This window comes from Scyliorhinus torazame, chromosome 15 (genome assembly GCF_047496885.1).
Source record: "Scyliorhinus torazame isolate Kashiwa2021f chromosome 15, sScyTor2.1, whole genome shotgun sequence".
In the NCBI taxonomy this organism is placed as follows: domain Eukaryota; kingdom Metazoa; phylum Chordata; class Chondrichthyes; order Carcharhiniformes; family Scyliorhinidae; genus Scyliorhinus; species Scyliorhinus torazame.
This window is the reverse complement of record NC_092721.1, coordinates 105,022,430-105,038,577: the sequence shown is the minus strand read 5'-3', so window position 1 is coordinate 105,038,577 and position 16,148 is coordinate 105,022,430. Positions and strand designations below refer to the sequence as shown.

The 16,148-nt window shown below is 49.6% G+C and overlaps 1 protein-coding gene across 12 annotated transcripts in view; it reads right to left on the bottom strand.

Moving 5' to 3' along the window:
- The window catches only part of LOC140391729 (disks large homolog 2-like), a 1,606,854-nt gene that overhangs the window by 26,820 nt on the left and 1,563,886 nt on the right, over positions 1-16,148 (bottom strand). For all 12 annotated transcript variants that reach the window (XM_072476520.1, XM_072476521.1, XM_072476522.1 and 9 more), the window contains 3 exons: positions 12,788-12,960; positions 9,497-9,606; positions 2,687-2,778 (listed from right to left, as the gene is read on the bottom strand). In XM_072476520.1, the coding sequence (XP_072332621.1) occupies positions 2,687-2,778; positions 9,497-9,606; positions 12,788-12,960 (375 nt within the window). The remainder of the gene's footprint in view (positions 1-2,686; positions 2,779-9,496; positions 9,607-12,787; positions 12,961-16,148) is intronic.

Below are 16,148 nucleotides of genomic sequence, written 5' to 3'. Positions count from 1 at the left end.
CATGGCCCGGCGCAAGCTGCATGCGGGCCATGTCGTGTTGACCTCCAGGTGAATCCACGGGGTGTGTCGCCGTGCGTGTGCGTCTTCAGCACTGTCCGCCCTGTGCCCCTCAGTATTGTCTCTGTCTATGGTCTCTGCGTCCCCGTCCTGCGTCTCATACTGAGAGGATAGCCCTCCTGTCCGACCGACTGCCACCCTCTGGCGTGCGTCCCTGGGTGCGCTTGAGGTTGGAGATGGTCGGCTGTCTCTTGGCTGAGACGTCCCTGGACGTTCGGCGGCTGGCCCTGGGGAACATAAAGATACGGAGTTCGTTAGACACGGTGGGCCGGGTGTATGGTGGTGGTGGGGGCACAGTGTGAGGGGGGGACGGGAACGAGGGTGCAATGGTATGAGTGTGAGGGGGGAGGGGATCGAGGGAGCAGTGGCATGAATGTGAGGGGGGAGGGGATCGAGGCTGCAGTGGCATTAATGTGAGGGGGGGAGGGGATGCAGGGTTGTCTCATTTACTTCTGCGCCTCCGACCTGGCATGTCGCGACCTCCCGGGTGGCGGAGCCCCCAGCTCGTGGACATTTAGCGGGTGCAACACAGGGGACCCCCTCCGGTTCTCATACGCTCACGCTGGTTGTGAGCTGTCTTGTCCTGGGGGGGGGGGGGGGGTTGGATAAAGCATCACAATTAGGTGGGTATCATCAGGGCGTGCACATATGAACTCCATTTATGCTGGTTCAGGAGACAGTTGGAGCCACGCCATGGCATCGCTCCAGGGGGGGTCCCGGGGCTCATGTGGGTCGAGTAAATCGTTGTGCACCCTAACCCCCCAAACCCCCTCTGACCCTTGGCTTCGTGCCCGGGGGGGGGGGGGGCACCCTCATGGCACTTACCCTGGCAGCCCGAGTGAGGTCGTGCAACGTCTTTCGACACTGCTCCCCGGTCCGGGGGGTCTGCCCCACAGCACTGACAGCGGTGCCAACATCACGCCAACCGCGCCTCACCGCACTGGATGGCTGGCGATGCCCACGTCTTGGGCAGAGGGTGGCCCTTCTGTTCTCCACCTCATCTAGCAGGGTGTCCAGGTCCGTGTCCCGGAACCTCGGTGCGGCTCGTCGGGGCACAACCATCGCTACTCCTTCTCCTACTCCGGGTCCTTCCGTGCGCGGGTCGCACCATTTATGGCCCAGCGCCGCATCATCCGGCCGTCGCGCGGTGACGACACTGCTTTCGCGACACGCCCCCCGAGTTTCTCGCGGCCCCGATCCTAGCCCATTTTCAGGCCCTGAATCGGTCGAGATCAGGGCCGTTTCGTGCCGTCATGAACCTAGATGCCGTTCACGACGGCGTGGGCACTTGAAATGAAATGAAATGAAAATCGCTTATTGTCACAAGTAGGCTTCAAGGAAGTTACTGTGAAAAGCCCCTAGTCGCCACATTCCGGCGCCTGTTCGGGGAGGCTGTTACGGGAATTGAACTGTGCTGCTGGCCTGCCTTGGTCTGCTTTAAAAACCAGACTTAGTCGCGGGAGCGGAGAATCGCGCCCAGGGAGTGAACAGCTCTCAACTCTTCCAGGAGAAGCTGGACAGGGCAAGGGAGTTGCATAGATGCAAGCTTCCCAAGGAACAAGATACTATCCAGATAATCAGGGAATTTGGACAGAAAGAATGTCTAAGATATCTGTAGTTAAGAGAACAGAGACCAAGGTTCAGAAGGATTCAAGGAAGAGGAAAAAAAGAGATAATTGCAGTCACTAGATTTAAAGTGGGACAGCAGACTTCAGAGATAGATGAAAAGTCTGTTGCCATTTTAAAACAGACTGGGAATCAAGAGTTAAAGAAATTGTGAGCAGTTTGCACAGTGATCAAGATAATAAATCCTAAAGGAGTTGGTGTAAAATCTTGGACTGGATTCGCTTTTAACAGTGGAGCGGAAGCTTTGTTTAAGAATGATTTTGAAAAGCCTAGCCTGGATTTCAGAATACAAACCGCTAAGAGAAAGCATTATTATCATGAGAGAAGATTTTAAAATGTGTCTTTGGGAGTGGAATGTGGAAACTCTCATGTGACAATCACCTGGGGAGATTCTGAGGAGACATTCACAATCATTCACTTGTGGTTTAGATTGGAGGGTGTATTTGCTGACAGTTCTCTTGTCAGTTTAAAAGGGACTTTATGTTAATGAGACCATTGTAGATTAAGATGCATTTTGTAATTAGTGTTCATTCTAAAACCTGTGTGCAATTGTTAAACTAAGGGAGGAGGAAAGTCATATTGTGTCACAAACCAATTTTTTCATGTTTAATAAATGTCATTTCTCTTGTTAAAACTAATTGATGTTCCTGTGACTGCTCATTTATGTTTTATAAATGAAAGTAAACGTTACGGTCTTTCCGGCCAGGGCTCCATTCGGAGATCTTCCCGGCCATTTATAACATCAACTGGGGTTGTGACATTAAGCAATGGGAAAAACGCACATTGGCAGAGTTTCACTGCATACAGCTTTGAGTAAATAAACTCAAAAATTATTATACTGTAAAAATCTAACGTTTGTTTCACCCGTAAAGGGCAGTAAAACCAATTCTACAACTGCTACACTTTTGAGGAAAACAACTGCTGTCATTTTGGAATGGTTATGGTGTAAGCTTGCTCATTTCTTTTCAAACGCTTTATTGTAGCTGAGTCGATGCACGTATACCTGTAAAATGTTCTCCAAATTCCTGTTCCAGTTTCAGAGCTCTATCAAATGTCTTTTTACCTTGTTCTTCTGTAAGGCGTTTATTCATTTCCCTGGAACAGAAAAAGTCAGTACCACAATTTATACAATATTTACCAGGTAGCTTTCCCCACATTTGACTCCTGTAAGAGAGGTATTATAAATCATAACATGACAATCATTGAATTTCATTGACCTAACTGTTGAGTGGAAAGTCTATATTTATACTCCTGTTGACCAGTTAATACTAAGTAAGGAAATGTTTATTACAGAAAAAATTGTGGGGCTGAATTTTATGGTTTTCAGCTGGGTGAGGCCCTATTTCAGAGCATGATGGGAAAATAATCAAGCTGATATAGTAGCTTCAAGACATGTCTGGACCTGCCCTGCTGGAATACACAAGCTGAGCAGAGTTGCAAAGTCAGTAATGGGATGAGTAACCAATGAAGGAAGAGATACTTGCAAGACAAGAATTTGTCTCACAACTAACAGGAAGTGATAATCACAAAATTACATCATGTCTTAAGGAAGAAATGATAGAAAGGACTTGTGCTTTAACTGGTTGAGAGCGATTACTGTAGACCAACGTTCGCGACAAGAAGATTCCCCAGAGGCTGCATTCAAGAGGATAACCCTTATACCTGTGGTAGTCACCACTGTTGTATTATATTGTATACTGCATACAAGGGTATTACGGTAAGGCCCCTGTACTACAGGTATGGGGGTAGATTCCTGCCTGCTGGCTCCGCCTAGTAGGCGGAGTATAGATATGTGTGCTCTCCGAACTGCAGCCATTTCGGCAGCAGCTGTAGGAGGCCACACATCTCTGTGTAATAAAGCCTCGATTACTCTCTACTCTCGTCTCGTCATAATTGATAGTGCATCAATACCAAAGTGGCCTGGCCAGCTGCCTCAGTACGGGTAATACCAGCCCTCTCTGGGTGATTTAGTTACATTTTAATGTGAGCGCTTAAACCTCTATCTACAATGTACCAGTAGTTCTCCCTTCTCCCCCCCCATTTCACTCCTTTCCTCCCCCCGGCATTCCCCTGATTCCTCCCTCCCTCATTCCCCAGCACGACCACCACTCTCATCGCCTCCCTCCACCCCCTCCGCCGCCCCTCCCCCCCCACTACCCTGCTCCACCTTCCCAGGGTCTGTGTAACGTTACCCCAGGGTGATGAACCTGTGTCGGCCTTGTCAGCGGGTCAATGTACAAGGCAGGAAAGTGATGATCACTGACTGTGATGCTCCTCAGGAGCTCTGGTGCTCTTCAGTTTATGCCGAAGACTGACTCCCTTCTGCTGACAGTGTGCTCAAACCCATACTCTGAACGGGGTCTGCATCGGGGGCATTTGATCATGGACCACTGTGCCTGGGGGGGGGGGGTTTAACATGGAGTAGTTGGGTATTTAAGGGGTGGCAGGAGGGTGGTGGTAACTTACCCTTGCAGTTAAATGGAGTTCAATGGAGGTCATTGGTGTTCTTCCGATATTGGGCACTGGTCCTCCTGCCTGCACTGACAATTGCTTCCACTGACTCCCAGGCGGCATTGGTGATTCTGCTGTTGGCCATCTGACCTCCTCGGGGGAATAAGATACCATGGGCTGTATTCTCCGTTCCTGCGGCAACGTGCTGAAGCCAACGGAGGATCCATGGAGTTCCATGATGAACAAATCGGCGCTACATCCGCACTGATTCCTGTACCAATGAGGGGCTAGCACCAGCGCCCATGGAACACATGGAAAATGGTGGGAGAATCTCCGGGTCCGTGCTGGACATGCGCAGGGCTGACCAGCTGCAGCCGAGAGTACACCTACGCCCCCCACACACGCACCGATCGCGCCCGAAAAGTTGGCCCCGGTTTTGCTGGTCTGTGTACTCATCCACCCCGACCCCACAGCACAACTCTCGACCACTCCCCACTATTCCGCAGCCCTGGCATAAGCTCCCCAGCCAGCGGCATGACTGTTGGCACATATGGCGGTTCTAGACGCTGTCCATATGCCCTCTCTGCCCTCTCTCTCCCCCCGCGGCCCCCACACCAGGCTCACAACTGTTGAGACCACACGTGGTCCGCGCCGTCAGGAACTCGGCCCATCGGAGGCGGAACATTGCGGGTAGGCCCGATAATGAGATGCAAATACGGCCGCAACTGCAGGTGCCGCACATCACATTGACGCGATTTGGAGGGGGCGGAGCATCGCGATTTGGCCCCAAAACAGCGTCTGCTGCGATTTTGGCGTTGGGAACTGATCGCATGATCGCCGTTCCCGATTTCAGCGTCGAGGAATGGAGAATCCAGCTCCCTGTCTATTCACAGCATTGAGAAGCCTGTTCAGGCCGTCTTCGCAAAGCGAGGAGCAGGTCTGCGCACTGCCATGCTTGTGTATTGACTGGGAGTGAATGGTGAGGGAGCATTTAAAAGAAGATGATATAGCTTCAAAGGCCTGACCTACTCACAAGTGCCTTGGCTCATTTTACTCAAGGACAGTGAGATCATAGAGGTAGCCTGATGGAGTTCTATAGAAGTAAATGGCAAGAATGTATCCCCATTATTAGACTATTTCAGTTTCACTTCATGTGGCGACATGTAGGAGGTGGTCGCACGGTGGGTAGCTCCTGCTAGAGTCCTGGGATTTTGGTCCTTTCCACCCATTTTCTGGGGAAAAAATCTTCAGAAAATTTGTCCCAAGTGAGACTTAGTTGGCAAAGAATGTCCAAGAGCCAGAGAAGGAATATTGGGAAGAAGGATTCGAACACTAGTCCGCCAGCAGGATCATGCATAATGAAAGGTGCGTTGGCAGGGAAGATGGCGGAGGCAAGCTCAACAGGTGGGGCCACCTTTATTTTTTAATTTTTTAATAAATTTAGAATATCCAATTAATTTTTTCAATTAAGGGGCAATTTAGCGTGACCAATCCACCTATCCTGCACATCTTTTGGGTTGTGGGGGCGAAACCCACGCAAACACGGGGAGAATGTGCAAACTCCACACAGTGACCCAGAGCCGGGATCGAACCTGGGACCTCGGTGCCGTGAGGCAACCGTGCTAACCACTTGCGCCACCGTGCTGCCCTCTTGGGGCCGCCTTTATAACGGTACAGACACTGGTGGAGGTAATGGTGGTGGAATTTGAACGACAGTTCGACAAGCATTTTGAGAGGTATGGGAGGGAGATGCTGGAATCGCTCACGCAGTCGGTGGAAGGTCACCGGCCCCAATCAGGCAGTCACTTGGAAGAACATCGGAGGTGGTGAGGGAGCAGGGTGAAGTTTATAAAGGGGTTGAGGAGGCACTGTTGAGGCACAGTGACCAGCTTGTCTCGCTGGAAGTTGAACTAGCCAAAGTGGAGGACTAGAAATAAGGGCCTGAGAGCCAAGGTGGAGGACCTTGAGAATAGATTGCGGCAGCAGAAATTGAGGATCGTGGGGCTTCCCGAGGCCGACAAAGTTTATTGCGACGATGCTGAGGAAGCTGACGGTGGCGTGGGATGATGACCCCTCCCTGTGGAGTTGGATAGGGTCCACTGGTCGCTTCGGCTAAAACTGCGGGCACATGAGCCACGGACGGTGGTAAGAGAGAAGGTGCTGAGGTGGGCCATGCAGACACGAGAGGCAACATGGGAAGGCACCAGCATTCACAAATACCAGGATCCTACGGTGGACCTGGCAAGGAGGCGGGAGGCCTTTAATAGGGCAAAGGTGGTATTGTACAAGAGTGGAATATGCTTTGGTGTGGTATACCCAGTGAAATTCAGGGGGAGGAGGAGTGTGGGGATGTTGTGTTTTGGTGGGGTGCTTCATGGCGGCAGGGTGGTTGGGTGGGGTGGAGAAGTTTTGATTTATTTTGTTTGAGTGAGGGGAGGGGACTCTGGTGGAGAGGCTCCCTTGCTAGCGGGCTGCAGTTCACTAGTGAACGGGTGTTGGGCTGGTGTGGGGATCAGGAGGCAGTCTGGGTGAGGGTGGAGGCTAGGTATGGACATCTATGTGTGTAGGGTTATCATTTGTATGAAAACATTAATAAGGGTTATATTTCTGTAGTTTAGAGTATTAGTTGTCTACTAGGTAATGTTTAGACTTTGCTGCTTGTAGATTGTTATAGTAAAAATCTTAAAACTTGAAATCTTGTTGTGCAATTCTTTTGTATCATTAACTGGGAATTCAAATATATTTGAAAACATTATTGGTCTCCATCGGGATCGTAATAACTGATAGATAATTGACTTGGTCAGAGTTCTCATCGTGTTCTACAGATGGTCCATATAATTTTCCTGAATTGGTTTTGATCATTTTAAGGGGCCAGAGGAGAATTTTCTAAAATACTTCCTCTCTCATTTTCCTATGGGGTTTTCTCTGTGCCTTTGTCTCATCCAGAGGAGTACATGGCAGTGGGGAAGGCAGGGGTGTGGGGAGGGTGGGGGGGCATGATGATTTGGCTAACATGGACGTAGGCTTGATGTTTCAGCTGGTCTTTTCCTGATCAGTAAATCTCTATGCAGCTAATCTCAAAGATAATATTCTGACAATGCAACACTAAACCCTTAATTCAGAGCAAGAGTTTTATTCCTGAGCCAATACTGACAACTTTATTAATCCGATTCACTCCATATAATGATTAATAAATCAAGAGCTAGATTGGCAAGTGGTGCGCATTGCATCGGTGACGGGCAGAGTGATTGGTATGTCTGGCCATTAGTACCAGTGAAAGATCCAAATAATTTGTACATTAGGGCTTCAAGTTAATATTTAGGGCAAACTGCTCATGTGTTTGGTTTTAGGATTTTCTGCTTTATAAGACGCCACATCTGAATTATACAAAAACACTCTTACAGATGCTCTAAAACAGAAAATTTAACTTGGCTGCTTTCAAAGATGTACAAAGAATTCTGAACTCTGAGCAGTGTAGCCAATGGCTTAAATAGCGAATCAAGAGGAACATGCAGAAGTACAATACCTGTGCACATCTGTCAGTAAGACATTAACCAAACTAAAGATGCAAGAAGGTGACACTGCACAAGTGTACCAACAGTAGCCCTCAACACCTTTTCAATAAAATAATGAAAATAATGTTATCCCTGGCCGTTTGCCGCTACTATCATGAATCTTTAAGCAAAGTGAATTCTTCAAGTGGAATGAACTTCTGCAAACTGACAGATTTTTTCTTGCAAGCATCATTAGCAGCCTGAAGCCAATTACATTAACACAGGGTGGTGCAAGCTGTTGCCACAGTATGTGCAGTCTGGCCCAAAAAGACTTTATTCACATAATCGAGAATCTTCTATCCAGCAGAATTTGCCAGTCAGACTTTTTGATGTGAAGAGACATTTTAATTATGAAATCATCGCTTATTTTTCGATATATAACATATGAAATTAATTTGCTGTGTCTAGCTGTGGTGAAATAATGTTATTCAATAGCATACTGCTAAATTTAAGACTTTATATGGCCCTAATTTTCAACCAGTGAAAGGACCACTTGCTCTTGGGCTGTGCAGTGGCATGGAAGCACCCTGCATTTTATTTAATTACTGACTGCAAAAGAGTATTGCCATCAATACTGATGTGGGGAACAAGCCACAGCAGACATGTTTTACTTGCAGGCGAAGGTCGGGATTGAAATATATTTTTTCAGGATCTGATTTTTGGAACTCCTGTGATCCGTGTTAGAAAGCTGAAACCAAAATGGAATCGTGACAGTAAAAAAAAACACTTGACATTGCGCCAAGGAGCTTGGAATATTTCATCCAGTGGTTCATGCATCCAACCCAAAAAGCATCCGCTGGGCCTAATATTTGCAGCGGTGTGGAGGGTACAAGGAAAGCCAAAAATAACTACAGACCAGGGATATAGAGATCCTGTCAAACCTAATGGCAGGCTCATTATAATTCTTTATACCCCAGTTGACAGCTGAGACTGAGGCAGGCGGACATTGCATTGAGGTGGGGGTGGGTGATTGTGGTGCAGAGAGAATACTGGAGCTCCAGGTAGATAGAGGACATTAGGTTTGGATAGGCAGGAGGTTAGAGATCAGCAAGATGGGGGAGATCAAAGGGTTCATTGCATGGCCTCCCTGTCACTGCTGAATTTTCAACCACTGGAAACCTGTGCAGCCACACTGAATTTTAAATTGCACTATGGGAACCCAACTTAAATTTTTCAATGAAGTTCCCTACTGACAGACACCATCAAACCTGCTGCCACACAAATGGCAATTGGTGCAATGCATGCTGGGTTAGGGTAATGTTTCATGCAATTACTGTTTTAATCCCAGTCTGACTCCCTCTCAATCCTGTCATTGATAGTGGTGGGGGATGTTAATATCAAGGCCCTTATTAGCTATCACATTGATGGAAACCTAATGGAAGATGTGGAAAGTAGCGACATGCATGTGCAAAGCCTACTTTTCAATGTTCATTTGTAAGACTTTTTATTCTTAGTTTAAGTGACAGACCTATCTGAATTTGACATGCATTAATCTCAGGCATTCAGTGAGTTAACCCAATTTGGATCATAGGGAGATCGCAATCTTGTATTATACGTATTCATAGGTTGTAAGTAACTGGAAACAAGCCTCAACTCAGCAAGACATGGGCAAATACACAAATATCCAATTAGGTAAACTCCGTGATACAGGGTTCCACCACATGTGAAGTGTTTGGAGCTGTTCCTGAGAGACAAAATAAAGCACCACAGAATTGCAAATTTTGAATGGCTAAAGACTGATCTAGGGTAATCTAATCTATGGCACTAAACACCGAACATCTTAATCAGGAAAGGAGCAAACTACTTACAGTAATGACTCCACAGACACTGGTTTGATAAAAATAGCAATGGGATAGAGTTGTGCAATTTGTAGCCGTTTTATAGCATTTCCTGAAACATCGAGTATGCAATGTTTGCCCTAAAGGAAATAAGAAAGAGCTTGTTATACTTAGCATAACAATTTTTTCCACTGACAAAGAACTAGTAAGAAACCTTAAACTACGATACACATTTGTGTCTTGAAGTATGAATGATTAACACGCACAATAATTTGCACTCAAATATTTAAAAATGGCCAGAAAATCATTTATAAATGATTTACAGCAGCTATTTGATAATTCCTCTTTAATCTAAAGACCATAAAGTATATCTACCTGTGCACAGTTTTATTTAAAATAATAATTAAGGAATTCTGCCGCCTGGGACTAAGTCCCATAGTGGGGGGTGCTGGGGGACGGCGAGTGTTTGCCGCTACAGAGGCTGACGAGAAACCTTGCCATATCTTACAGCCCTGGCCTCATTAATTATGCATCCGGGGGTTTAGGGATGTAATCCGTGGTGGAGCAGGCTTGATTGTGCAAATTCTGTTGTCATGCCTGGGTGGCATATTTAAAAGGTGCCCACATCACTGACCCACCACTGAAGAAAGAAGGTGGACCTCCTGAAAAAGAAGATGGATCCCTAGGAAAACTGAGACTGGAAGATGGACTTCCTTGATGACACTGAAGCTGGAGGATCCACCCACCTACTGCTGTAGTGGTCCAGGGTTGCTGAGTGCTTCCATTCCTGGATTCTGGCCTCAGGCATTCTCCAATTAAATCCCGGCTTCTGCATGCCACATTGATTCAAATGTGTTCTGTACTGCTGTGTCTTTCGCTGGATTGCAGAAAATTGGACGTGGGGGAAGATTCCGTTTGGGCCTTCACCTCCATCCTATTAACAGGATGCAACTCAGTTTCATGCCAGTCACCAGCGGGTTTCCTGATTCGCCATGTACACACCAGCGGAAGATCAGTGGAAAGCTGTCAATTCCGCCCAGGACTCTATTTTTTGTTAGTTCGATTGAGCCCTTTGTGTCTTACATGTATCTCTCAAACCAATCTTTTTTCCTGTTCTTTAATTTGAATCCTGTACCTGAGTTGACATAGAACATAGAACATACAGTGCAGAAGGAGACCATTCGGCCCATCGAGTCTGCACCGACCCACTTAAGCCCTCACATCCGCCCTATCCCCGTAACCCAATAAACCCTCCAAACCTTTTTGGTCACTAAGGGCAATTTATCATGGCCAATCCACCTAACCATTGAATTAAATATTCAAAATGACACCTCATGGTTCAGTGTCTCCACTACTCATTAATAATTCTTCAATTTGATTCATTAAGGAGAAACATGTTATTTGTCCTGTTCTATATAGGTCCCAGATCTCCTGCAGAAGGAGTTGCACTGAATTGGCCCTCCAATAAAATTCAAGTGTAAAGTTCCATACGTGAATATGAAATATGACACCATTTGCCAGACATTGAAGTGCAGCAGAATGACATTGTTGCTAACACACAACTATGTGCGCAGCATACAATTAAAACAAAACGCTTTAAATTACCTCCAGCAAAGATTTCATCAAATCTTTAACAACTACATGAATTGTGATTAAAAAAAAAAAAAATTTGACGAGTCAATCTGAAAAATAATCTGATTTTGAGCAAAAAAATATTGGGTGGGATTCTCCGACGCCCCGCTGGGTCGGAGAATCGCCGAGGGGCGGCGTGAATCCCGCCCCCGCACTGCCGAATTCTCCGGCATCGGGGTTTTGGCGGGGATGGGAATCGCGCCGGTCGGCGGCCGCTAGCAGCGCCCCCCCCCGGTGATTCTCCAGCCCTCGATGGGCCGAGTGGTCGCCCGTTTTCGGCGGATCCCGCCAGCGTAAATCACAACAGGTCCTTACCGGCGGGACCTGGCTCCACGGGCGGCCTGCAGAGTCCTCGGGGGGTGGCGCGGGGGGATTTGGCCCCGGGGGGTGCCCCCACGGTGGCCTGGCCCATGATCGGGGCCCACCGATCCGCGGGCAGACCTGTGCCGTGGAGGCACTCTTTCTCTCCGCACCGGCCGCTGTCAACCTCCGCCATGGCCGGCGCGGAGAAGAACCCCCCTGCGCCTGTGCTGGGATGACGCCAGCACACGCTGGCGCTCCCACGCATGCGCCAAATCACGCTGGCCGACGGAGGCACTTCGGCGCCGGGGCGCGGTGCCAAACACTCCAGCGCCGGCCTAGCCCCTGAAGGTGCGGAGGATTCCGCACCTTTGGGGCGGCCCGATGCCAGAGTGGTTCACGCCACTCCTCAGCGCCGGAGTAGCCCGCCCCGCCGGTTAGTGGAGAATCCTGCCCATTATCTCCAAAATAAAATATATAAACAAGTTACTTTAGAAAGAAATGATTGGTCTGTGAGGAGTAACGTAAGAAGTCTTACAGCACCAGGTTAAAGTCCAACAGGTTTGTTTCAAATCACTAGTTTTCGGAGCACTGAAGGGGTAACCTGGTGTTGTAAGACTTCTTACTGTGCTCACCCCAGTCCAACGTCGGCATCTCCACATCATGTGAGGAGTAAAGCATACAGTACCAAATGTGGCACAGCATTTTAATCTCTAACTATAAAAAGGCTGAATGCTTATTCTTGTGCATTCTGTTAAATTATTCTGGACAATTGATTTGTTAGTCTGCTAATTTTTAAAACAAATTGTGCTGAATTAAGCGTAGCTTATCTATTTTAGTTTTGCATTTTATCAATACTGTAATTATTTATAGGTTCAAAATTGATTTGAGTCATTTATGTCAATTTTTCTGTCAAACTTATAAATCAAAATGATCAGTGTTTGAATTTTAAAAGCATTGCTCTGCGATGTTCGAATCACACGTATTTTTGAACACTTTAAGAGGAGGTTGTTTGGATTGTTTAAGAATGACAGCGTATCTTTTCCTATGAACCACATTTCTCCTTAACATTGCCAGGGTTTTGGAATGAGGAGTCAAAAGCAATACTAATACAGCATGGATATCATGTCACATTCCCTTAACAAGAAGTGATTTTTGTGATTGGCACAAATAAATGGATTCTGATTCTGGAAAATTACAAGGATAAGATTAGAAGGGACTTAACTGTGCATCTGATGCAAGGAACATTTGATCTGGGAGTGCTTAATGGTAATATAACAAAAGAAGACTAATTTTCATTCTGAACATTCCCACTCACATTGAGAAGCCCAAATTCCCTTCGGCCACCCCAGAATTTAGATTTTTTTTCAATTAAAAGACTCAACATACCCTTTCAGCCACATATTTTACAGACTGGACACTCGTTCCATATAGATTTTCATTATATTGTCCTGCTTCAATAAATTTATGCTCTTGGATATCCTTTTCCATCTGATCTCTACAGGTAATGAAGTGATAGTCTCTTCCATCCATTTCATAGTCACGTTTTGGTCTTGTGGTATCTTTTGAAAAGGTAGAAAGCATAAGTTAGTATTTAATGGTAGACAACCAATTACTAGAAAATATAACAAATCTAGTAGCAATCTCGCCAGCTGTATTTTTGTCTAGCTCTAAAAATATGTAAACAAAGACCTGGGGCGAGATTCTCCGAACCCCGCCGGGTCGGAGAATCGCCGGGGGCTGGCGTGAATCCCGCCCCCGCAGGTTGCTGAAGTCTCCGGCACCGGATATTCGGCGGGGGCGGGAATCGCGGCGCGCCGGTTGGCGGGCCACCCCCCGTGATTCTCCGGCCCGGATGGGCCGAAGTCCCGACGCTAAAATGCCTGTCCCGCCGGCGTAAATTAAACCACCTACCTTACCGGCGGGACAAGGCGGCGCGGGCGGGCTCTGGGGTCCTGGAGGGGGCGCGGGGCGATCTGGCCCCGGGGGGTGCCCCCACGGTGGCCTGGCCCGCGATCAGGGCCCACCGATTCGCGGGCGGGCCTCTGCCGTGGGGGCACTCTTTCCCTTCGCCTCCACCACGGTCTCCACCATGGCGGAGGCAGAAGAGACTCCCTCCACTGCGCATGCGTGGGAAACTGTCAGCGGCCGCTGACGCTCCCGCGCATGCGCCGCCCGGAGATGTCATTTCTGCGCCAGCTGGCGGGGCACCAAAGGCCTTTTCCGCCAGCTGGCGGGGCGGAAATTCGTCCGGCGCTTGCCTAGCCCCTCAATGTTGGGGCTCAGCCCCCAAAGATGCGGAGCATTAAGCACTTTTGGGGCGGCGCGATGCCCGTCTGATTTGCGCCGTTTTGGGCGCCAGTCGGTGGACATCGGCCGTTTCCGGAAAATTTTGCCCCTGGTGTGGGATTCTCCGTTTGTCAACGTGAAATCACAAAACACTATTGGGCGGAGAATAGGTTCCGATGCCAAAATTGCAGCGGGTGATGATTTGACGCCAAATTGCGATTCTCCGTCACCTCAACAGCGGTGTCAGTATGTACTGGAACGCACTTACAGTGAACACCATTTGCATATCATTAGGGGGCCCAACCCAGTATTCTCAAGGGCCTCTGGGTTTCTCCTCCTCCGATGGGCTGAGTTCCCGACGGTACGGTTCCCTTGTGCTTTTAAAAATTGTGAAACTGGCTTGGTGGCTGCAAGGAACAGAGAGGAGGTAGGACACAGAGAAGAGCGACTATGGGCTGCCAGGCTGTACACTGGCCGCCTGGCTGGGGTGGGTGTGGGGTCCTGCCAGGGGATGGGGGGTGGTGGGGGAACAGGCCGAGTGGCCAGGTGACCCCCCTCACGGGACTGGAGCGGTGTGCAGTCCTGGACCACCATTACCGTGACCATCTTGCTGTGCACCCAATGACCACCCACCGTGGCCCCTGGTTCTGAAGAGTGACACTGGCCGTATGGGTGCCCCCACCCCCCGAACTATGCACCCCACCCTCCGACAGCCCTCTCCCCCCCATCACACCTTCCTCCCTAACCCGGCTGCCACCCACTGGCGGCCCCCCCAATGCAACACCCATAGTAGCCCCTACGGAGGCTGCGGTGCAAACCCCTGGCAAGGGCAGTGCCAGCCGATGGTATCCCCGGCATCAGGGGCAGGCACCAGGCCCCCATGTTGCCATCCACTGACGGGGCCAGGGGTGCGGGGATTAGGGGGGGGTGAGGGTCATGTGGGGGCAGAGTTCCACGGTGCCAACCGTGACCACGATGTAGCCGTTGGACCTGGTTGGGCACGGGGTGTGCACCAAGCTAGCATGTTGGCCTTTCACCCCCTGCAGACAATGGATATTGGAATTCAACCAGCAATGGTGGCCTTCCTGCTGGTCACCGCAGGCCTAGGGGATGCACTGCGGTTGTACGAGCGGGCATTGCTCGAGGAGGAGGAGGAAGCTGCAGCAGCAGAGCGGGCAGCAGCAGAGCATGTCGCTGAGGGACAGGTGGCTGCCGCCCAGGTTGGAGAGCTGGCTACCCAACAGGTCGAGGACGAGCTGGTGCCAAGGAGGCCCTGCACTTCCGGCCGCAGATCCGTGCATGCACGCGGCGGCCATTTTTGCGCTGGCCCACCCGCAACATGGCGTAGCCACACAGCAGGCCGACGCGGAAGAAGATAGACCTCCCCCCGGATTGCGGGGGTAGCTCCCGATCATGGGCCTGGCCGTCGTGGAGGCCCGCCCGGTGTGATCCCCCGACCCCCAACAGGACGGCCACCGCGGCCGCAAGTCCGAGCTCCCGCTGGGTGAAACCAAACGGGAAACACGCCAGCGGAACTCGGCGGGAACTTGGCCGGTCGACCACGGAGAATCGCTGCGGGGGCCTCTTTCAATGGCCCCCGACCGGCGCCGCGTTGACCGCATCGACCACCCGCACGCAACTGGTACCGATTCTCCGGTCGCCGGAGAATCACGTCCCAGCGTCAGAGCCGATCGCGGGTCTGAGACCCCATTCTCCGCCCGAGCGCCGAGCGCGATTTCGGCGCAGAGGCTCGGCGAATCCCGGCCCAGATTTCCAGGCTGGAGAGGTGGGGGGTGGTGGTATGCTATTTCAGAAGGTGTGGCATGCGATCCCACAAATGTTGAAGAAGCTCCAGGGTAGGGGGCGGCCTGGGTAGAAGGTCTGACTCGGGGATCCAGCACTGTGTCCCGAATTTTTAAAAAAAGAATAAAAGCTGAAACAATGCTCCAGCCATCACCTCCTCATTCACCCACAAGCTCCCTATGCCCCGTCAATGCCAAACAATGTCCCCATGCCCAGTGGCAACCCCCATAACACCTCATTCCCTCCATGAAAACACATGCTCTGTACCATCTCCATGGTCCCCCATACCATCTGTGCCAACCATTCACCCTCTAACACTCTATATCAACCTATGAGCCTCTATCCATCTTCATGCCCCTCTTACTCTTCATGCCAACCTATTTCCCTGTAACCAACCCCGTGGTCCCTCTTACCATCCATGCCAACCAATGTCTCTCTACCTGTCGTGTCATTCATCCTGGGGTAACACGGACTGCAATAGGATGCAGATGAACGGTAAAGCAGACACCAAACGTAGGCGTTGGTTCAATACGATTTATTGAACTTCTGTAACAATGCACACAGCTGGCTATGGGTTGACACTCTACTACTCTAAGTGTACTAACTCTAACTTACTAAACCAGGCTAGCTCTGATCCACATGTCGAAGGTGCTGACTG